Source organism: Lepidothrix coronata, unplaced genomic scaffold (assembly GCF_001604755.1).
Source record: "Lepidothrix coronata isolate B3197 unplaced genomic scaffold, Lepidothrix_coronata-1.0 Scaffold199, whole genome shotgun sequence".
NCBI classification, from domain to species: Eukaryota; Metazoa; Chordata; class Aves; order Passeriformes; family Pipridae; genus Lepidothrix; species Lepidothrix coronata.
Genome location: NW_016690379.1, coordinates 1234617 through 1257169, shown reverse-complemented (window position 1 = coordinate 1257169; position 22553 = coordinate 1234617). Strand labels below are relative to the sequence as shown.

Sequence of the window (22553 nt, the reverse complement as noted above, 5' to 3'; positions counted from 1 at the left end):
CAGCGTGGGGACACCCCTGTCACCTCTGCAGGGAGGGCAAACCCTCCTGTCCCCCCCCAGCAGGAGCAGGTGGCCTGAGGCTGAAGGGGATGGAGCAGCAGGGGTGGCACCAGCAAGCACCAGAGGCAGCATCCTGGGAAACAGGGGCACAGGGAGGGTCTCCAGAGGAGACCCCAAAATACTCCATGAAGGAATTCTTCCCGTGTTCTCCCCCTCTGTGCCGCCGTGTGTGGGGACAGGTCGGTGCCTGTTTGGAGGTGATGCTCCTGCTCCTGCTCCTGCTCCAGCCAGGATTTTCACTTTTCCTCCATGTGCTTCTCCTTAGCTATAAAATGGAAGGGGCTCTCAGCCTGTTTATGGCTCTCTGTGTAACAGGAACACACCAGGCAGGAGCTGCTGAGCACCAGCCCTGTAATTGCCGCCTGCCACTGGATGGGAAGCACGTTTTCCAAATGGATTTTGGCTGGTTCCCCCGACAGCAAGTGCCCCAGCTGTAAAACCTGCCTTTCCCCATTTCAGCCCAAGTCCAGGAGTCCAAGGAGGCTGCAAATTCTCAGCATTGCTGAACTGCCCTGCTAACAACAGCTTCCCTGAGGCAGGAAGGCTGATTTCCTTTCAGGAGTCCAAATCCAGATGGTCAGAGATTCCTTCCAAGCTCAGAAAACCTGTTTTAAAAGGCCATTATGTCTCAATAGCAGTTTTGCATCCCGGCCCGTTGGAAGCACTGCCTGCAGGCTGCTCCACCAGCTCTTTTCCAAGCTGTTCTGTGGTCACTGAGACACAATCTGGGCAGTGCTGGCTGATTCTGGTGGAGGGGGGGCTGGACACCGGCTGAAATCCGTGTGTTCATTCCCACTTTCTGTGTTGGGCAAGTGTGGAGCCGTTAAATCGAAGGTGCCTGAGCTTGTTTTTTGAGACACAAGGTTTGCTCTTGTCATGGGAGTCTCCAGCCCTGGAGGGTTCGGAGGGAATGACCCCCTCAACTCCCCAGGAAGATGCCAAGGACCCCACCTTGAGATGGGGGGCATTCCCAGCCCAGAGCACTTTCCTCCCCCCTGCTGCAGAGCCCAGGGGCAGGTCGGTGCCTTCTGTGCTGTGCAGGATGTGGAGCCTGAATTACACCCAACCCGGGCAGCTCTGGTGGCACTCAGGTGACTTCAGATAATTTCCCCTGCCCCCAAACGGCCCCTGGCTCAGCCGAGTGGAAGGGATTTTACTGGCCCTGGAGAGCATGGGAAGGAATTCCGGATCCACACAGGGCTCGGCTCTCCCGGCCTCTGCAGCACCACCTGGGAGCGCTCAGGAATGCGAAATTCTCGAGGTGCAGGCCCTCAAGGGGGGAAAAAACCGTTCCGAGTGCTAATTAGGGCTTGTGCGTGCACAGATGTTCCACTGGTTTAACTCGAACCCGCGGCGTGCCCGGACGTGGGGCTGCGGGGAGGGCGAGGGCCGAGTTAAGGTGCCCACGCCCGGCACTGCTGCCCCGTGCCCCGATGCCACCGTGCATGGCCAGCACGGCCGCGGCGTGTCCACCCCTCAGGGACGATTCAAGGAGGATTTTTATCCCGGTGCCTTTAAAAAAGGGCTGAGGGTCGGATCTGCCCAGGGGGGGTTCTTCATGCTGGACCCTCTGTGGCCCACGGGGTGTGTCCCCTCCTCGAGGGGACAGTCGCTCTCAGGGGGTGTCAGACCGGCACACCCCAACCCCTGGGCATCAACCACAGTGCCCACGAGGAACCCCAAAGCCACTTTAACCCGCAAGGAGCCCCGATTTTGCCACAGGTCACGGTGCTACTCCTGCCTTCCCCACACTTGGACTGGGGAGGGGTTTGGGCACGAGGATGAGCCCTCACTTCTTGGGGTGCCCACGTCTGGAAGTGCACAAGCCTCAGTGCCATGGGTAGTGCCAGAGCTCCCCGAGGGGGGGGGGACACGTTGTGGTGCCCCCATATTGCCCAGGGGTGCACACACTGCCCGGGGGGGGTCCCCACATTGCCTGGGGGGTCCCCACATTGCCCAGGAGTGCTCTCCTCGCTCTAGCAGGGGGGGTCCTTGTGCTGCCCAGGGGGATGCCCACATTGCCCGGGGGGTCCCCACTCTGCCTGTGGGTGTTCCCACACTTTCTGGGGGTGCACCCCCCACTCTGCCTGTGGGGTCCTCCCACTGCCCGGGGTTTCACCCCCCACTCTCCGTCTCCTTCCCGTCCCCCTTAAGCAGCCGTCGGGGCGTGCAACCACCTTAAGGGAGCCCCTCCCCCGGCGGGCTGGGACGAGCCCTCCCCCTCCCTCCCCCCGTCCCCTCCCTCCTCGGCCCGGCCCCGCACGGCCCCGCACGGCACGGGGGTTGCCATGACAAGCATTTTCTCCCGTTAGCTCCGGGACCGTTCCCCCTCCATCCCATGGCCAGCCGGGGGGGCTCCGCCGCCAGCCGGGCGCCGCGGGAGCTGAGCCGGTGAGTGCGCGGGGGGACCCCGGGGTGGGGTCCGGGGGTCCCGGGAGGGGTTGAGGTGCTGAGTGCATGGGGGGAGTCACGGGAGTGCGGTGCGGGGTCCCCGGGGGGAGGTTGTTTGTAGGTGAGGGGTGCACAGGGGTGGGTGAAAGCGCCGCGACCACCGCCCAGCCCGCCCGGGCTGGGCGGTGGTCGCGGCGCTTTCACCCACCCCAGTTCGTCCCAGTGCAGCAGGTGGGATGGCGGGGCTTGGCGCGGGTCCCCAGAGCAGGGGGGGGTTGGCGTGGATCCCCCCCCACCCCGGTCCCACGTGGGAGGTGGGTGTGATGGTGGGATCGCCGCGGTCCGTCCGCTGTGGTGCGTGGGGGGCTGCGAGGCGCTGCAGCCCCCAAACATCTTGGGGAGGGGGGGGGAACTCCCTCAGCCCCCCGATATCTGGTGTGGGGAGGACTCTCCGGTCGTATCCTGCAACTTGTTGCCTGCCCTTGAAGGGGGGGGGCGTGGGGCTCCCGGTCGCGCGTGCTGTGGGCTTTTTGGAAGGCAGCGTGTTGTGGCACTGCGGGGAGGAGGAGGAGGGTGATGGAGGAAGGAAGAGGCGGGGGAAGGGGAGGGGGGCTTGCGGCAGCCCAAGGACAGAGCGGGGAAGGTGCTGCGTGGGTGGTTTGGGTGGTTTTCCCCACCCGTGGGGCAGGAGGGGGGCTGCTCCTTGGCTCGGGTGGGGTGTGCGTGGGGCTGGGGGTGGCATGCGGGGTGGGACGCAGGGAGGGTGGGATGCGTGGGGTTTGCCCATGCCAGGGCTGGGCACGTCTCCCTCCTGCCTGCACCAACCCAGCCGGTCAGATCCACGGCACAAAACAGGAGTGGGGAGGAAAAAAATAAATAAGGAAATAAATTAGAAGCCCAGCCAGGCTCTGGCCTCGTCCACCTCCTCCTGCCTCTGCCCCCAGCCCTCTCCCTGCATCCAAGCCCGGGCTGTGGAGCCTCCCAGCATCCCTGGCCTGGCTCGGTGGGGCTGTGCCCCCCGTGGGGTCCCCGGCGGTGGGGGTGGGGGGACCGCATGGAGCTGGGTGGTCCCTCCCTGCTTTGCCAGAGGCAAGAGGAGATGTTGGGAGGGGAGGAGGGACAATAGGTTATTGTGCTCTTATCTCTGGAGACCTGAGCTTGGGTGGGGGTTTGGATTGCGAAGCTCAAACCAGTGCAGCCAGTTTCTGCCCGTGGACGTGGACAGGCAGCCCTGGACGTGGGTGGACGGGCAGGACCCGGGGGCAGCGAACTGGGGCGGAGGTGAGTGCTCGGAGCACCCCATGGGGCATCCAGAGCCGTCCTGGGGCTGGGGGACACCGAGCTGTGCCCCCACTCCGGAGGGGCGCGATGCCACGGCCGTGGGCTGTGCCGCTGCCTGCGCCCTGCCAGGCTCCAGACACTGCCCTCAATCTTTCGCTTCCCTGAGCACTGAAACGCACCTAAATTATTAAATCATGAGCGAGAGAAGCTGACGCCCCCGCGCTCCGGCCCCACCCCGCCGCGCCGCGGGGATCCCTCCCCGGCTGCCCCCTTGGATGACCCTCCCCGGGAAATCCCCCCCGGCCCCTGGGGTGGCTGCGCTGGGTGCTGGGTCAGGGGGTGCCCCTCGTGTCAGGGCAGTGAGGGCCCTCCCGGGCTGAACGGTGCGGGCTGGGTGGTCTTGGAGGCCTCCCAACCCCTGCGTGTCCTGTGACTCCCCCCGGCCAGGCTGGATGCACTCGGATATGGAGGTGCCACTGCTGGGATGGGGCAGGTGGAGCTGGGAAGCTCCCAGGGCACGGGGGCAGAGCTTCCCCGTCCCCCAGAGCGGCCCCTCGGGGTTCAGGCTCCATCCCCATCCCACGGTCGCCGCGGGGGCTGCGCTGGGAGCAGCCCCGTACGAGCCCTGCGCGAAGCCTCGGCTCCTTCCCGGCTGGAAAGGGGATTGCTGGCGCTGGGAAAGTGGTGCGAGCGCTGCAGGTAGAGGCTGGAGAGGGCGAAGGGTGTTGTTGGGTGTTGGTTTTTTTTTTTCGGCTGAGATGATGACGGAGGGAATTCCCTGCGCTGCCGGCTCGCCGCTCGCGTGCCGTGGGTCCGGATCCGTTCCCGGGGGATCTGTTGCCGTCGCCTGCGCCTCTGGAGCCGGGACCCGCCATGCCGGAGCCCCCGGGCAGAGGAGGGGCAGGGAGGGGTGAGCCGAAGGGTGGCACAGGTCCTTGGGCAGGATGAGTAAGAGCAGGGAGGGACGGCTGCTCCTCTCCACTATTGTTTTGCAGTCGAAAGCGCCGGGGTGGAGCTGAGCCTGGAGTTTCCCCTTGTCCCCAAGGCTCCCTGCCCTGGGAGACGAGCCTGCTCCTCCCCTGCCTGCCCAGGGAGACGAGCCTGCTCCTTCCGTAGCTGCCCCTCGCCGGGGCTGCGGATTCTCTGCACGCTCCCTGCTCCTCTCTGGGGTTGGTTTTTTTTCCCCTTTTCCTGTTTCTCCTCCCCGCTAGGCCACGAGCGGAGTTTTCCCGCAGTGGTCGCACGCGCCTGTTCCAGCAGCACAGGATGGAGCCTGCAGGGACTGGGGGGACCCAAATCTCTGCAGCGGGGACTCGCTGCCGCCGCCTGTTTGCTGCTGCTGCTGCTCCCCGTATCCGCTGCTCCTCGCAGGGCCCAGGGCTGGCAGCTCTGGCTTCCTCCTCGCCCACGGCTCCTCCCCGCCGGGGACGGCTGGGCTGTGCTTGGGAAAGGAGCCGGAGGAAAACCTGGGTTAAAGCCCCGGGGATCCCGCTTGGCTCCGAGTGCAGCTGTGGCAGGGACCAGGAGCCCGGGGAGGGATGTGGGGATGCTCGGTGTGACCATGGCAATGGGATGCAGGTCCTTGGATGGGGAGGGACCAATATTCGGTGTGACCATGGCAAGGGATGTGGATCCTTGGATGAGGAGGTGGCTGATGCTCAGTGTGACCGTGGCAATGGGCTGCAGGTCCTTGGATGGGGAGGTGGCCTCTGCAGCACAAAGAGGTGACTCCTCCTTGGTGTTCCCCAATTCCTGTGGCTCGCTGGTGACTGCTGGGAGTGGATCCTGGCAGGGTGAGGGATGCTGTTGGATGCCTGCTGGCTGCCTGGAGCATTCCTGCTCAGGGTGGATGGAGGCAGAGGTGTCATGTAGGTGGGGATCCCGTGTGCAGAGGAGGAAATAGATTGGTGAGGGTGAGCTGGAAATTCGACCCCATCCCTCTCACCCTGGTGTTGTGTGGGGTGGGAATAAAGACCCATCTCATGGTGCAGGTGACAGAGATGTTTTTGGGGGAAGCAGCTTTGATGGGAAAGGGTGGCACTGGACAGGGAACGTGTTTCAGGGTGCGGGTCCAGCCTCGGGGTCCCTCGGAGCAGTTGGCTGTGGGAGCCACGTTCGTTCCCTGTCACCTCCTGCCAGCGCTGAGGCCGAACTAATGAAACCTCTGACTTTGATGTTTTAATTAGTTGCTTTTGGCTTTAATGCGGAGGGATAATAGAGTTTCCATGGACTTATAGAACCTGCCCCTCTGTTTATTCATTAGAAAATGGAAAAGGGAAAAAAAAGAAATGAGATAACCCTGGGTAGGAGAGGAGGAAAGCGAAGCTTGAGCCCTGTGGAGCACATGACATCCCGCTGGGGTGTCACCCACTCGGCTGCTGACTCTCTTAAAGCACTAATTAAGCAACTTAAATCCTGTGAGAGCTCTCTGTGAGTAACAGATGAGTTCCCTGTCCTCCTGCATTTGTGAGCTTCTGGGAGAGGTCTTGGATTTAAATGTGGGAAGCTGATGCACAGCGATGTGCCCCGGAGAGGGTCAGGAATTGGGGCTGTGGGAATCCTGGCCAGGAGAATCCCTCTGCCTGTACCACCTCAGCAGGGAGCGAGGGGCTGGCAAGGGGGAACAGGTCACTGCTGCCCAGGAAGGTGGTGAGGGATGTGGGGAGCCTGGTGGGATACCAGGTACTCCTGGGCTGCTTCCCTGGGATGTCTGGGCTTCTGGATCATGGCATCCAGTCCTAAGCTGTAGGGACCAGGAGGGTCCGTGCTGGGGAGGGGACACAAAGCCATGACACCAGCCCTGCACGTGTTCCTCTGCCCAAATCCCGCAGCTAGATCTCTTTGGAGCGAGGGAAGGGGCATGGGAAGGATCTCCCGTTGGGCAGTGCCAAGGGGCAGAGCTCCTGGTCTCGGCAGGCCCTTCCTTCCCTGCAGCAGGAGGGTCCGGGGGAGCCCCTGGGGACACCCCAGTCCCCTAATGCAGGGTGTGGGCCCATCCCCTGCACCCCCCGGGCCGGGACCTGGCGGGTCCCCGCAGGGTGAACTCCTGGCCAGGGCAGCAGGAAAGCCAAGCCCAAGGTTTGGCCAGTTGTCGGTGTTTTGTGCTGACGGGGAAACTTTTCCCTCTCCGCTTCCATGGCAGGGATGAGTCGGCAGCTGGGCTGAGCCGGCAGAGGAGCCAAGCGCAGCCTCGGGGGTGCCGGGGGCGAGTCTCCAACCCCCCCAGCTTTTCTTTGGTGCCGTATCCCGGTGTTTTCCTGCCGCCGGAGCGGCCGGGGGCTGTGGGAAGCGGCGAGCTGCTGGTGTGCCAGGGCAGGGAGCGGCGCGTAGGAGTCCCCACCCGGAAGAGTTTGTCCGGCGGGGCCGCGCAGGGAGGAATCCGATCCCTCCTTTTCCCAGGCTGGGATCCCGGCGCGCTTGGCTTTCCGTGGCCTTGGCCGGCCCCGCCGCTCCCGAGCCCCCCGCCAGGGTCCGGCCTCCCGCTCCGTCCCGGCGGGCCGGGGAGGGTCCCGCACAGCGATCCCGCGCCGGCTGACACCTCCCTTTGTCTCCAGCGCCGAAAGGTCAGCCCTGCCTAACTGAGCCCTGCCTAACGCAGCCCTGCCTGACTCGCCGCGCTCCGTTAAGGAGCTGTAAATAATCCCCGATCCTTCTGCCGCGGGGCCGCGGCAGCCGCCGGCTCCTGGGCTGAGCATCCTCCTCCTCCTCCTCCTCCCTGGGGGAAGGATTCGTGCCAAGGGAGGTGATGCCAGCCGGGGGGGGTGCAGCCAGCGCTGCGGAGCCTGGGGGGCAGCGGGGTGGGCTGAGGCCCGAGGCACTCGCTGCAGCAGTGAAAGCAGCGTGTCCCATGCCAAGGGCAAGAGCTGGGATGGCAGCTCCCAGCTCCTGCCTTCCCCGGGCTAAAAATAAGCCGCCGGCCCTCTCGGTGCTGCCTCTGCCCAGCCTGGGGGGGCCGGGGGTGGGCAGGGGGCAAAGCTGGGCACAGGGGACCACGGCGGGGGCTCAGCCCTGCAGAACAGTGGCAGGGCCTGTCTGGGATTTGACGTGACCTTTGCTCTTTGAGCATCGGATCCAAGGATCAGATTTTCAGGTCTGGGCTCGGATTTCGGGCAGAAGGTGTCTGATTTTCAGCGCCGATTCCCAAGATGCTAATTAAGGACCCTGCTGCAGCAGCTGGAGCTTTACTGTCCCTTTGCCACCCCTCGCTCGCCCGGGAGGTGCCGACGGCTCCAGCCAGCCCCACGGAATGCCCTCGGCTTTTCGCTTCTCGCCTTTTGTTCCTGCTTGGAAACGCTGATGCTTCTGCTCTCTGTGCTCCAGCCTTTCCAGAGGCTTAGTGGCACAGCATCGCGGCATTCCAGCTCTTCGTCTCCCTTCCCACCTTCTCACCAGCCACTTAAAAATAACCCCGGGTTGCTCGAGCACTGCTGAGGGCAGATCCCAGGCTGCACGGATGCCCTGTAGCTGGCAGTGGGAAAACTGCTTTTCCTGCTCGTGCCAGGGGACAGGCAGCCAAGGGACACAGGGATGAGCGAGAAGATGGCTCAGTCCTTGAGCATCGTCCCCTCTCATCCCCGCTCTGCAGGGGCTGAAGCCCCCACCCTTTCATGGGGCTGAGCTGGGGTGTATCCCAGGGGACGTGGGCGGCTCCAGGTGGGATCTGCTGGCCGTGGAATCCAGGGCAGGGTGTCTGGTTTGCTCGGGGAGCCGCGTGGCACCTGGACAGCCCAGCCCCGTCTGCCGGTCCCGCGCGCCGGCTGCATACAAATCCCTCGGTGACAGATCGCTGCAGCTGGCAGCCGGCAGCACGAGCTTCCCGGGCTTCCCAGGGCTGCCCGCTCCAGGGGGGCTTCCCGCCGGAGCCGGGCTCTGCCACGGGCACGTGGCTGTGCCGGGAGCTTGGATCCAGCGCGGCCTCGGCAGTGGGGACAGCCCGGGGGTGACCCGGGGCTGGGAGGGAGCTCGTGCTCCAGCCTGAACCTGAGTTAAATATTATTCCTGCCTCTGGAACAGGGAGGGATTAGTGCAAGGAGGGAGAGATTGGTGCAAGGAGGGGGATTGCAGGGAAATGAGGGCAGGCTGGATTTGTGGCTCTGCTGGAGGCTGTTTGGTGATGCCGACAGCTGGCAATGCCAGGCTGGCGGTGGAGGAGCCCGAGCTGCCGGTGGGATGGGCTGGAGCAAGGCTGGGACTGTGGCTGGTGAAGGTCGCAGTGCCTGAGGCAGCCCCGCTGCTGTGGAGTGGGAGGGAAGCTGGAATGCCAGCCCGCATCCCTCAGTGGTGGGGATTTATCCCGAGTGGCACAGGCCTGGCTGCCTCTGCCTGGGGCCGAGGGGCTGAATCAGCTGCAGAGAGCTGGGACCAGAAACTTGGCTGGGCTGGGAGGAGCTGCAAGCGTGGCTGATCTTTCCTGGGTGTCCTGGTGCAGACGTGGCTGTGAGTCACCGCATCCTGCCTGGGAAAGTGTGGGGACCCAAAACTTTCATCGGAGCAGCCGTGCAGGGCGCTGGGACGGGTCCTTGGAGGGTCCTGTTGTACCCACTGATTCCCTGTGGGAGCGAGGCTGTGCTCCTCCCTAGGGACGCTTCTGTGGAGCTGGGGGCCAGAAACCCCCATGTCCCAGCTGGAGCTGTGAAAGGGTGAAGCTCCACAGCCTGCATTTTCCAGTGTGACTAGTGCTGACTATTTTTAGTTGTCCAAATTAAGCTCGCCTAAATGATGTCTTTTGAGGTTTATTTGAGGGAGGAGGCCTGGAGTGGTGTTATTTCCCAAGTGACGAATTGCTCTTAAATCTGACCCCAACTGGACTGGCCAAAAGCGAGGGGAAGGACTGAAGCTGCTGCCTGTGTCTGGGAAGCGTCTCCTCCCCGCAGAGCTGCACCCGAGGGTGTTTCCCGAGTCAGCAGGAGATCTCCTGGGGGAAGGAGAAAGCAAACAGCCAGGCCCCTCTCGCCTCCCCGTGGGGGAAAACCAGCTGGATAACCTCCTCCTGCTCCCTGCCTCGGCATCCTCAGGGTGTGCTGTGCCCCTGGGAGCCAGCCCGGGTGCTCCTCGGGGTGTTCAATCCACGGGCTGCTCTTCCCAGGGGCAGCTTGGATTCCTCGGCGTGTGCTGGGTGCCAAACGCAGCCGACTGGGGCTCACAGAGGAGGCTGCTTTGCCTCCTGGGGGGAGGCTGGAGCTGTGGGTCAGGTGTTGCTCTGTAGGTGCCTGTTTTGGGAGAGGTGCATCCAGGGGTGAGGGAGTGGTGGCTGGCTTGGTGTCCAGTGGATACTCCAGGGCTGGGTGCAGCCCTGGGCCAGGCCCTGGTGAGCCAAAATCCTTCCACACCGTGCTCCAGCTCTGTGTCCGCAGCTGAATTCTGTTGTTCTAGCTCCTGACCCGCTGCCTTTCATCTCTTTCCATTCATTGCTTCCCTTCTTGGCATTGTTTTCCCACTCTTCCCGTCTCTGCCCATCTGTGGACGTTGTCTGCGTGCCCAGTCTCACCTCGCTGGGCGCCCGCTCGGGCACGCACCCGGAGCTCGGTGCAGGAATGGCCCTTCCTCCTCCTTTTCCATCCCTCCCCTGCAGCAGCTGGGTGTTTCTGTGCAGGTCAGCAGCCGGGGGATCCTCTGGCTCCTGCAGTTGAACGTGAAGTGCATCGAATCCTGGGAAGCTGTTGCAGATGGAGTTTGTGCCGCGCGGGGGGACCTGTGCTGTGTGTGCCGGTGTCCTCCTCTCTCCGAGGGCAGACACAGCCTGGAGCAAGGAGGCTGGAAGTGCTTCCTGCCCTGCCTGGCACCTCTGTGCAGGGGACTGTCCCTTTTCCCTTTGGAAAGGACAATGAGGGATCCTCCCTTCCTCCTCCCGCTCCCCCGGACACAGCTGCGTGTGCAGGCCGGCCTCGCTGTTCCTCAGCCCCCAGACCTCGCTGCGCTCCAGCCCTGCTGGAGTGATCCTTTGGGAAGAGGATCGCAGGGAAGGGACCCAGGAAAGCTGGCACAGAGCTTCCCTGAATCTCAGTCTCCTTGCCTGGGACTCTGTCTGGCTGCGTCCCCTTGAGGGGCTGTGTGGGAGCAGGGAACAGAACAAGTCCAGGTGGTTCTGGGGGACCCCAAATGGTGCTGTGGGACCCCAAACCAGTGGCTGTCCTGGCAGTGTCCCCTGCTCTTTGCATTCCCACTGTCCTTGTTATGCAGAGAGCAAACCCACCTGCCCAGCCCCTGCCTGGGCTCCAAGGATGGAGCAAAAGGCTGATGGAGGGGATGAGGAAGGACCTCAGTACTGCAGGCAACTGGGAAAGTGAGAGGGCAGAGAAGAGCAGCCAGAGCCTTGGGAGTAGAGGGGATTCCAGCATGTGGAACAATCCTGGGTAGGATACCCGGGGCAGGAGGGGGAATCCTGCCCGTGCAAGCCCCAGGCCCTGGGTGGGTTTTGCATTTTTCCAGCCGGATGGAGAGCAGGAATCAACGACACCCAGCCACGGGCAGCCCTTCTGCCTCCATCCCCTGGTACCACCCCGTGCTGGGCTCTGGTGTCCTGGCAGCTGGGTTGGGTGCCGGCCACTCGCCGTATTCCCTGTGGATCACCCTTGCTCAGTCTGCTTCCTGCCAGCACAGCACCCCTAACACCCGGATTGCGCCGCTAATCTGGGCCCTATCGCTGTTAAAGCTGCAATTATCCCTGGATTAGTGCTGGTGCTTAGGGACCCACCTGGGTAAGTGCCTGGGATAGGCAGGGGCTGTGCCAAAGCCTCCCGTGGCTCCTGCGGCTCCAGGTCCGGCCAGGACAAAGTGGCCGGTGTCCAGCTGTCACCTCGGCTGACCCCAGGGCTGGTTTGTTCCTCTTGTTTGGAGGCTGGGCAGAGCCTGCAGAGCTTTGGGGGGCATTGCTTGTTGGCCTGGGGGGTGCTGGGCAGTGGGAACCCCCCCCAGCACCGTGTCCTTGCCCCTGTTGTGTCTTTTCCTGTCTCTGCAGTTTGAAGTAGAGCTTGAAATTCAGGGCCAGGTTGGACGGGGCTCGGAGCAACCTGGGCTAGTGAAAGGTGTCCCCGCCCATGGCAGGAGGTGGAACTGGGTGGGCTTTAAGTTCCCTTCACACTCAAACCATTTTGAGATTCTATGATTCTGACTCTCAGCTCTGTTGCAGCTTCAGCAGTGGGTTCTTTGGTGATGGGGGGACGACCTGCAGCACCCTGAGCTGTGATTTCTGGCGCAGAGGACACGTGTGGTGGCAGAGCCTGGGCTGGGTCAGCGCCCAGAGGGGCAGGGAGGCACCATCCCACCTGCAGGGACGCAGGAGGTGGGAGCTGTGCCAGCAGCTGCATGCTGGCACTTGAGGAAAAGGGATATCCCAGTTTCCCTGGTTTACTGGTGCAGCTGGGAGCCTCTGGGAGCGCGGGGGCGCTGGAGACGACGCTGCATAAACAGGATGGCAGGTCAGGACAGGGCTGAGCACCTGGGACACCGGGCACGTGTGTGGAGGTGGGGATGGGGCTGGGAATGGCGGTGCTGGGAATGGCGGTGCTGGGAATGGCGGTACTGGGAATGGTGGTACTGGGAATGACAGTGCCCAGCACACCGCGGCTCCGTTGCTGGAGCAGCGGGTCAGGTCTGTTTTGGGGAGGGGAGAGGACAGTCCCAGCCAGCTGGGAATGGAGCACACGGTGCCTGTGAGGAGGAGGAGGAGGATGGTGCTGTTGTCACCAGCCTCTCCCCGGTGCTCAGCCCAGATAGGACGATTTTTAGATAGATCAGCACTTGATTAAAGGACATTGATGGGTTTAAAATGCACTGGCACCCGGGGTAGGCACAGGCCCCTATAACTGGGAATGTGTTGGCTGCTCTGGATCACCTCGGGGCTGTGGCTGGAGCTGATGGGAAGAACAGTGAGGCTCTGAAGAGCAGATCTGGGGTTTTTCCGGTGGCCCTGGACCCCTCCTGCCCTGCTTGGGCTGGGATGGTGGGAAAGGGGTGCCCCCAAAGCATTGGGGTGGTGAGATGCAGCTGAGGGCGGGTGGGAGAGGCAAGGCTGGTGTTTCTAAGTGGGGTGAGGACTATGTGGGTCACCCCTTGAGTGTGGATGGGTGTCCCTTCCCTTGCAGCCTCCCCCACCCCCACGGCGTCCCACAGCGTGCCGCTCTCCTCCTGGCATTTCACACCCCCCCTGCCCTGTTCCTGCCCGTGTGGTTTTACTTTCATATTTATTTTTCGAGCAGATTCCTGCTGTTTTCTTAAATACTTGGTTCTCCTGCCGTGGGGGACAAGGAGTGGGGACCCCGGGAGGCTCCCAGGGGGCCGGGTGTGTGTGTGTGCCCCCTCCCACACCCCTTGGCCTCATCCCAGCAACTGTCTCAGAGGAGCTCTTCCTTCCCCCGTCCCTCCCCGTGCTCTCCTGGCCCATCTGGCTCTGTCCCCCTATTTACTGCTACATATTTTCCAGGCTCTGATTTGCCTCTTCTGCCCAGGTTTGATCTCCCGGTGATATCACGGGCTTTGCTCCGCGAGGGGCTGATTCGGTGCCCGGGGATGCAGCTTTTCTTCCCTCGTATAAATATTGCCTTTCGCTCTCCTGCGTCTCTCCCGCTCTCCCTCCCTCCCTTTAATTAGACTTCTTACTGCATGGAACAGTTTGCAGTTATATATGGAAAACAGCCTACACTTTCCCAGGAGCGGGGCATGTCGGGAAGGGAAACGGGAGCAGCCGGCGCGCTCTCCCTGGGAGCGCGTGTGTTTTTCCTATCGCGGACACACTTTTCCCGACTTTATTTTTTAACCCTTCGGGGCAGGGAGGGGGCTCGGAGCCTCCCGCCCTCCCCCCCCCGCCACCACCTTGTTGCCGACTCTTCCCTTTCGCCTGGAAAAATCCCCTCTCTCTCCCTCTCTCTGCTTGGACTTTTCAATGGAAAAATATGGATTTGCTGCCGGAGCGGTGTGGCGTGAGGGACACGAGCTAGTCGGGATCGGAGGAGTTACCCGGCGTCCGAAGGGGATGTGATCCGGAGCGGGACTGCGCGGGAGCCCTCGGAGCACACACGGGTACCGGACCAGGGGCACCCACCCCGTCCCCCTGGCCCACGTGGGGAGGTGGCAGGAGGGGCATTTCTGCCCCCAGCCCTTCCCCGTGTCCCCCAGGGCTGCTTCCAGCCTCGGGATCGGGATCTGAGCGTTGGATCACCCCTCCTGCTGTCCCAGCCCACCCTGGGGGCTGCAGGGGGGACTCCTCGGGGTTCCCCTGGTGCAATCCCAGCTCTGGGGCAGCCCCTGCTCTCCTGCAGCCCAGGAGCCCCCGACTTTCCCTGTGGGGTCAAACCAGCTCCCTGGCTCCTGCCTCAGTTGCCCCACTGTGACCCCGAGGAGTGTCTGGCTGTGATTGCTGCTCTTTTGGTTTTTGCACGGGACTCTTCTCGCTGAGCCGGGAGGAGGAGGAAGCAGCTCGCTGGCAAGGTGAGTGCTGTGCTCACCCAGGTGCCTCAGGGTGCCCTGTGGCACCCCAAGGGCTCAACCTCTCCTCCTCCTGACTTCCAGGAGAAGCAGATGCTTCTCCCGGCTGCTGCTGGGAGGAAGTGACGGGGCCTATTTTAAGCCCCCAGGGATTTTCAGGGTAGGAATCCCCTGTCCCTGTGTAATCCTGCTAAAAATACCGTGGCTGTGCCCCTGTGTCCTGGCCGGTGGCTCTCCCGTTCCCTGGGTGTTGTTTTGCCTGTGAAATCCCCTGTGCTCTGGATCAGTACTTACCTGCTGGTTTTTGCTTGATTTTAAGCTAAGCTGCTCCTCTGCTTTTTGAATGAGTTGTAGAAAGGTGGGAGTCAGGATTGCTGGGATTTTCCCCCTGTTTGGGGCTGGGAGAGGGATGCTGCTGTGCTCAGGTGTGTGGCTGCCTCAGTTTCCCCAGCTGTGTAGGGCAGAGGGACGTGTGGGGAGTTGAGTCAGAGACCAACTGCACCCGCTCCTCGGGGGCTGCCCCATCCCATGGGGATCCCATGGGAGAGGTGGGAATGGCTGAGCTGCCTGGAGCATCTCTGCCTCTCCCTGAGGCTGGCAGTGAGGGCTGGGGGTGAGCTGGGTCAGGCTCTGCTCTGCCCGAGCTCCTGCCAAAGTCCCAGTGTCCTCTGGCTGTGCCTCTGCCCCAGGAATGGCTCCAGAGGTCTGTGGAGCAGAGAGAGCCCGTCCCTCGAGGCAGAGCTCCGGGCTCCTCCCGTCCTGCCCTCTGCGCCATCCTTGGTTTGGATCCTGGCCCGGTGGCCCCGTGGCCTGTGCCCTCTCCTCCAGCTGCCTGGATGCTGCTCCCAGCCTTGCTCTGGGCACCAGCACTTCTGCTGCACTGGGAGAGTCCCAGCCTCCGTGTGCTGGGGGGGATGGAGTGTCTGCCTGGGAATAGGACCCCCAGCTGCCCATCCCGGTGGGATTGTTGGTGTCATCTCCCTTCTGCCGCAGGTGCTGGGACTGGGGGGGTGTCCAGGTGTGCCAGGAACTGGGAGGATCCGGGTTGGTCTGAATGCAGGGCTGGGATGTGACCATGGCAGTGTCCATCCTGGGGGGGCTGCGAGAAGGAGTGGACAAAGCCTCATACTGGGATCCAGGGCAATCCCAGTCTGGCAGCACCAGACTCTGCCATGTGCCCCCTCCCCAGGTACCAGGTACCTCTGCCTGGTGCTGGTGTAGCAGGGCAGGAGGGGATGCTGTGCCCCTCCGAAGGCTGGGGGGCTGCAGGTATTTGCTGGAGCAGGACAGGCCGGATTTGCTCCCCACACTCCTGCATTCCTCCACCGGCTGTGCTACCTTGTAAAGCACAAAAGAATAATGAGAGGAGCTGGGGTGATTTAGTGCAGGCGCCGGGGAGAGAAATACCAAGGCCTTAGATGGAAACATTCCCCTTGACAGCTCGCCTGGAGACTCCCTGCTTTTCCTTTTCTTCCAACCCCCCCTGAAATTCCTGGGCTGCTGCACCCTGGGGCGCGGGGAAGCCCCGGCTGGGGGCGAGGGTGGATTCCTGAGCCCCGGCACTGAGGCTCTGGCAGCTGTGCCCGTGCCTTTGGCACGTGCAGGGGCTTGGACAGCAGCAGCCGGGGCCGTCGTGGCCCCTGGGCTCGGGGCAGCAGGTTTTGGGGTTTGGGACGCCAGGTTTTGAGGCTCGGGGCGGCGGGTTTTGGGGAGCCTTGTCAGGGATTGCCACATCCATAGTGCTCTCCTGCCTCCAGCCTCTTCCCTGCCCTTTGCTGCTGCTAATTGCTGCCTTGGGTATGCAAAAACCCGGCAGTTTTTCAGCCTTCATTAACGGGAGGCAAAATAGGAGCGAAAAAACAGAGCCAAGGCAGCTGTAATTAGTGGGCTGGTGGCAGCCGCGCGTGTTCCCTGCGGAATGGCCGGCGAAGGGATGCATTTTTTGGGGAAGGCCGCCTCTTCCTGCCTTTTCCTTGTGGTTTCCCGTGACCTTGGCCCTGGTGCGTGGCTCAGAGGTGCCATATGACCTTTTGGTCCTACAGCCTGGCAGGAGAAGGAGGAGGAGGAGGATGGTGTGATGATGTGACGACGCTCTGGTTGCTTCCCCATCCCTGGTGTCCACACCTGCGCGGGGATGAGCGTCCAAGCCGGGCCAGGGAGGTGACAGCCTGTCTGGGGACAGGGTCCCCTGCCTCGTGCCCTGCACGTGGCAGCCCCCGGGCGCACGTGCCGGCGGTGGCCGCGCACGAGGGAAGCGCCGGCTGCGCTCCTGGCACCGGGCGGGCGCTCGCCCCGCTCCGGCAGCGGGAAGCGTGTGCCTGGCACAGCGTGTGGGAGAAATACTACGGGCTGTGCCACCCGTGGGCTGCCGCGATTCATGCTCTGCTCCACCGGGGAGCTGGGGCTGGTGACGGGGAGCTGGGGCTGGTGGTGGTGACATCCCGGGCCAGCGGCTCCTTCCCGCGTCTCTGGCAGCACGTGGCACCCTGAGCAGGAGTACCTTTGCTGTCTATGGCACCCAGGTGGTTTCGGTGTGTCCCCCCCCTTCCCACCCCGCTGGCACCTCCAGTGTCCCAGCTCACAGACGGGTGAGGTGAGCAGGAGTCGGCACCGTGTGGGAGTTGGGGAATTTTGACTCGGAGCTGCCGCTGTGCTGCCGGTGGGAACCACAGGGATGCGGGAGGAGGAGATGCTGCCGGCCCTGGGGGGCTGCTGGTGGGCTGGTGTAGGAGAAGCCTGGAGCTCCTTCTGGTCTCACCACAGATTTCCACTGGGGTTGGTGCTCCTGGGCTGCAGCATCAGCCCCGTGCTCGCAGACCAGGGCACTGCTCCGTGGCTCGGTTTCCCCGGCACGGCATCGCTGCCGCTGAGCTCTGCGCGGCCCCAGCACTTCCTGGGTGTTTTGCTGGCCCTTTTCCAGCTGTGGTGCCCTGGCAGGGGGGCACGTTAGTCCCCCCACTCTTGCAGGGCGAAGGCCGGGAGCTTCTTCCCTCTCAGCACTGCAGGTGAAAAACGAGGGCTTCTTGCAGTTATTGCAGCGCCCCATCCCAGGCGTTTGGCTCTTGTGTTTTCCCACGTGTCCCACGTGTGGGGCGGGTGTCGCTGGGGGGTTTCCCGCTGTCGGGTGCTGGGGTGGCCCCGCTGGGGAGGGAGGTGCCACCGTCCCCTCCCATGGCGGGTGCGTCCGACGGAGGAAGCGGATACTGCAGTGGGAGGAGGGAACGTCCTGTGGGTGCCACAGGTGCTGCCCCGGGGAGCCCTGAGCGGGGACCCTGCCTGGTTTCGGCACCCAGAGCCCAGGGGAAGGAGCAGGGAGGGGCGACACCGGCGTGACTGGGGAAGGGGGGACAACTCCTGCTCCCACGCTGCCTTGTGCTGTCGCAGGGGGCCGTGAGTGGAGCTCGTGCCTGCAGGGGTCTGTCCGGGGTGTTGGGGCCTGGCCTGGTGCCCCCGTGCCTTTGCCATGGGGGTGTTGGGCTGCAGGACCAGTTTCCGGCACCGTGACCTTCGCTGCCCTCTCTGACCTCTGCGATCCTGCGCCTCCTCCCTTGGTGGCTGCCGGGGAAGCTCTTGGGCCTGAGGGTGACAATCCTGCCTGGGGTGGCCCCCGCACCCCTGGAGCCAGCCCTGCCCCTGCAGATCATGTGGTTTGTCACGGTGAGTCGCTCTGTTGGCTCCTGCCACCGCGGGAGGTGACAACACCCCGGTGTCCCCTCTGGGTGCCCTCCGGGGGTGCCCGGCGTGGGAAGGGTTAAGGAGGGAAGGCTTCCCCTGCCAGGGGTGTTGCTGGGAACAGGCAGTGAGGAGAGGCTGCCATCTGCACATTGCGATTTGGTGAGTGTGCAGGGGAGGGGCCCTGCCCTGGCCCCTGGGGTGCTGGGGCCCCCCTGTTTCCTGGGGAGAGGTGGGGGCTCTGCTGTGGCACCGGGTGGGAGGTGGGGGGCCCTCAAAATCCCCCAGGGGTTGGTGTTGTTGTGGTCTGACCATCTGCTCCACGTGTCCATGTCCCTCCACCGTGGGAGATGGACCTGACTCAGCCCCAGCGGGCACTGGAGTGGGGGTCGTGCCCTCCCTGTGCCCTCCCCGTGCCCCCCACACCTTTGAGGGCAGCGTGTCTGAGGTTTTCACCTGTTGAAACCCCGCAGGTGTGCTGGGCAGAGGTGCCAGCGCAGACCCCCCAGTGCAGGAGGCCCCACATGTCCCCTGGCGTGTCCCTCCCTGCTACAGCTGGGGTCTCTTCCCCTCCCCAAACACCTTCCCCTGATGACAGCACCTCACGTGTCTCTCCCAGTGATGCTCTCAGCAGATGCAGCCATTCCAGCAGCTTTTTGCCTTCCAGCCTTGCTCCCACGTGGGACTGTGGCTCCCAGCAGCCCACGGTGGGTGCTGAGTGCTGGTGGGGTCCACGAGGTGGGAGGGTGAGCCAGAGGAGCTGTGCAGTTTCTCCTGGGACATATCCCAGAGAGCAGGCAGGGGAAGGTGGTTTAGGCCCGTTTTTTTGCTTTAATTGGCTGGTTTGGCTTTTGGAACCCACGTGTCCATCTGGAGAGTGGGTCTGTCCATTCTGTGTGCTCTGGGGCTCAGTGCAGCCTCTCTCATTCCACTGGGGATGCAGCTCAGCTTTTTTAATTCCCAAAGAGAAAAATCTTAAACCCGAGCCAAGAAGGGTAATTTTGGGGGAGTTGAGGTTTTTTTTCTTTTCATCCCCACTTGGCAACATAAACAGCATCCCTGACAGCTTTACATTGAGTTTGCCATGGCAACCTACAGCAGCCAAGTGTTTCCAACACCCCATTCCCAAAGTGGGAGAGGAGATGAACCCCAGTGGGTGCTGCTGAAGGGCAGTGTGTGGGGCTGGGGTGCTGGTGGCTTGGGGAAGGTGATCCACCGTGATCCAGGTGACCTGAGGTTTGTTTGCTCATGGACCTGATCCTGCTTGTCCAGGCTGGGGTTCGTGGCTCTGGGCAGGGGATGTGGTGGCTGCTCTTGCTCCTCCTCAGCATGGTGCTCTCTGCCCTGGATGGTGAGGGTTGTTCAGGCTGGAGGGGAGCTGAGCTGGGGTAGGGATTTCATCCTCATTCATGGATAAAGGAAAACAACAGCTGAGCTTGGTCAGGGCTTGCTCCATCTCTGGTCATCTGCAGGGAGGACAGAGCAGTGCTGGGGTCTGCTCTGATGTGCTGAGCCAGGAGGATCCATGGCCTTGCCCAGGGACCCAGTGGTGGCTGCTGCTGGCATGTGCCAGCTCCTGGTGCCACCAGTGTCGCAGCGAGGCCACTCGTGGCTTGGCTGAAGGCATCACGTGTGACACGTCCAGCTGATTTAATTATTCCTGTCCCCCTCTGAGCACTTTCCTCTTCCCGAGCTTAAAAGCCAGCGGGTCCCTTTCGCTGTGCCAGGGGCCGGGGTGGGCACGGGGGATGCTCTGGTGCCGGCTCTGGCCGTGGCTGCTCTCCCTGCCAGGACGGAGGTGTCGTGCAGCCGTTTATTATTCCGGGCAGGTTCGCCTGCAGCACGGCATCGGCTCCGGCATCGGCTCCGGCTCTGCCGCTCCTCGCCAGCCGCTCCCTCCTGCCCGGAGCTCGTGCCTCCCCCAGCCCACACCCCGGCCCGTGGCTCCAGACAGTCCATGTCCCTCATCCCAAACTCCACAGCAGCCCTTGTCCTGCCCAGGGGTGTCGTTTGGGAGCTGACACGGCTCTGGGGGTGGTCCCGTGTCCGCACAGGGCGCTCGGGCTCCCGCTCCTTGTTTTCTTCCCAAGGAGGCCCTCGGGGAGCACTTGTTCCTCTCCAGTGCCTGGGGGCTCTGGAAGTGAATTATAGGAGTGAAGGGCAGCCTGCTGAACGCTGCTGGAGTCATTAGGAGCTCGTTAGGATGATGGCTCTTAGGGAAGCCTGAGTGCAGCTCTCCGGACCGATCCTTCCCGGTTTGGCCAAGGAACGCAGGAGCCTGTGCTGGACTGGTGGGTTGGGGCAGAGACAGGCCAGGAATGGGTCTGTGACCCCAGATGGGCTGGAGGAGGGTGCTCAGAGCAGACACAGGAGCCTTTCCCCCACCACAGCCCTTCCTTTCCTGAGGGGCAGAGCCAGTCCCGGACCAGAGCCGTGGGTGGGACACGGGCTGGTGCTGATGGTGCCGTGAGCTCCTCCAGGGGTAATTATGGACTAGGCCGTTACAGGATTAATTAACCGTCTTTCTCTTAACCTCTGAGCTCTCCTCAGACAACGTTGGTTGCTACGAAAGAGGAAAAAATTAGCGTGTTGGGGTGAGGGAATTATCTTTTTTTCTCTTAATCAGCAGGAGTCTGCTTAATTGGGCCTGCCACCTCCTGCTTCCCGCTGCTGGGAGCCAGCACGCCTTTAAATGATGGATGAGCTCAGCTCCACGAGGAGCTGTGGGGTAACCGGGCTGGGAATGGGCAGGGATGCTGGGGTGGGAATGCTGGAGTTGATCTCTGCTTTATGGGGCAGCAGCAATGCTCTGCCCCAAGGGTGCAGGTTCGGGTGTCCCGGGAGCCGCAGTGCTCCCCATCCCTGAGCTCCCTGTGCTCCCAATCCCTTCGGTGCCTGCAGCTGGGGGACAGGACCCTCCTGTGCAGTGGCATTGCTGGTGTCCCTGGGGTTCAGTTGGTGCCTGTTCTGTCCTGATAATGCCCAGAGCTGCCCTGGGTGTTGCTGTCAGGGAGCTGCTCCCAGGGGCCAGGCAAGGAGGGGTTTGCTCTCTGGGCTCTGGTGTGACTGCAGCTGGGGTCCCGTGCTGTGGGGTGAGCTGGGACAGCCCCAGGGTGGTGTGGTGCCTGCCTGTTGGGTTTGTGAGGGCTAGTGCATCCCATGTGCCCCTGGGAAGCACGGATAGATGTCCTTCCACCTTCCTCCTGTTCTTGTCTGGCTGCTTTTCTTCCCTGTTCGCTTGCTCTGCCACCTCCTGACCCTGTCTCAGGCTGCTGCTGCTGCTGTAGTGGCCGTTCCTTTTGTTATTCATTTATATTGCTCTAGGAAAGACTTCATTTTCTCTGCATAAGAGCCTCCCTTGCAGGCTCTTTGCCTCTGGAGCGCTGGGAGCATTGCTGGGTACAGAGCTGGAGGGCACCCTGGGTGACAAACAACACTTTTCCCCTCTGGCCTGTGCTGCTCTGCCTGCTCCCTCCATGTCCCTATTTGTCCCTAGCCCCCATCCTCTCTGTCTGGAATGCCAGTGGGGGACCCCAGATCCCTGGGGAACGTGGGAGCCGCTGGATGCTGTGCCTGCCTGGCCACAGCACTTGGTTCAGGCGTTTTTGGGACTCCTCTGTCCTCGCTGGCAGGGCTGGGGGGTTGTAACCTGGCTGGCAGGTGCTGAGAGCCGAGGCCAAGAGCCACTCGCTGCCTTCGAGGGCTTCTCTGAGAGGGTCATTGATGGAAAAGCCTCTGTTTTAGAGGAACTCACAGATTTTAGTGGCTTCCCTGGTCCCTGTGGTGTCTCTCAGCTGGTTCAAAGCCTGCTGGGTGCAGTAAACCCCTCTCCGTGGGTGTGGGATGCTCCCTCACCTGCTGGCAGGGCGGAGGGCAGCGCTCCAGCCCCGGCGCCTGCCTGTGCAGGAAGCAGCTGTTTTCCACTGCCGAGGTGTATTTTTAACCCAGAGTGAATGGGACGTTTTTCTGGGCCGGGCAGCTGGGTTTGAGTGAAGAACCACCTGGGCGCCCTTCCTGCCCGGCCCCAGCGCTGCCGCTGCCGGTTTTCCCCGCGGCGTGTCCGCGCCGAGCCTGCCAGCTCCCTCCCGGGCCAGCTCCTCACCCCCAGGCTTTTGGGTCAAAATCATGGTGAAACCACGTTACCCCTGGCAGGTGCCCAGCCCGGGGTGCCACCGCCCCCGCTCTCCCACCCCGTGCACTGGTCCTGGGGCCTCCTTCACGCCGGTGTTTCTGTTTCCCCCCATCCCTTGTTTTCGCAGCTCCAGTTGCTGTGGTATCCAGGGAGCCCTCCTCCTTCTGCAGGAGATGCACGCTGGTCGTTGCTAAGGTCGCCTCCGCGGTAACATGCACATCCTGTTTACACCTCTATCCGGAGAAGTTGGGCTCGGTTAGAGGCACCTGCTCCCCCAGGGAAGGGGCCGCACGGAGCGTCCCCCCCGCGCCGGACCCTCGAGGGAGCCGCGAGCCGGCGTCGGCATCACCGGCACCATGACGAACAACGTGGCCGACCACCACCCCGGCAACTCGGTCGCCGAAGGCAACCATGAGGGGGACTTCGGGTGCTCCATGGTGGAGCTCAGGAACCTCATGGAGCTGCGGAGCGCCGAGGCGGTGGCCCGGCTCAACGACTCCTACGGCGGCGTGCAGAACGTCTGCAAGAGGCTCAAGACGTCGCCCGTCGAAGGTGAGTGGCCGCCCCGTTGGCCTTGCCAGGTGGGGTTGTCACC

The 22553-nt window shown here is 62.9% G+C and overlaps 1 protein-coding gene across 5 annotated transcripts in view; it reads left to right on the top strand.

Moving 5' to 3' along the window:
* The first annotated feature begins 2310 nt into the window (after window positions 1–2310).
* Window positions 2311–22553, top strand: part of ATP2B4 (ATPase plasma membrane Ca2+ transporting 4) — a 44072-nt gene continuing 23829 nt past the window's right edge. For all 5 annotated transcript variants that reach the window (XM_017832113.1, XM_017832111.1, XM_017832116.1 and 2 more), the window contains exons 1-2: window positions 2311–2451; window positions 22086–22510. In XM_017832113.1, coding sequence (XP_017687602.1) covers window positions 22315–22510 — 196 coding nt within the window. In that variant the 5' untranslated portion in view covers window positions 2311–2451; window positions 22086–22314. The remainder of the gene's footprint in view (window positions 2452–22085; window positions 22511–22553) is intronic.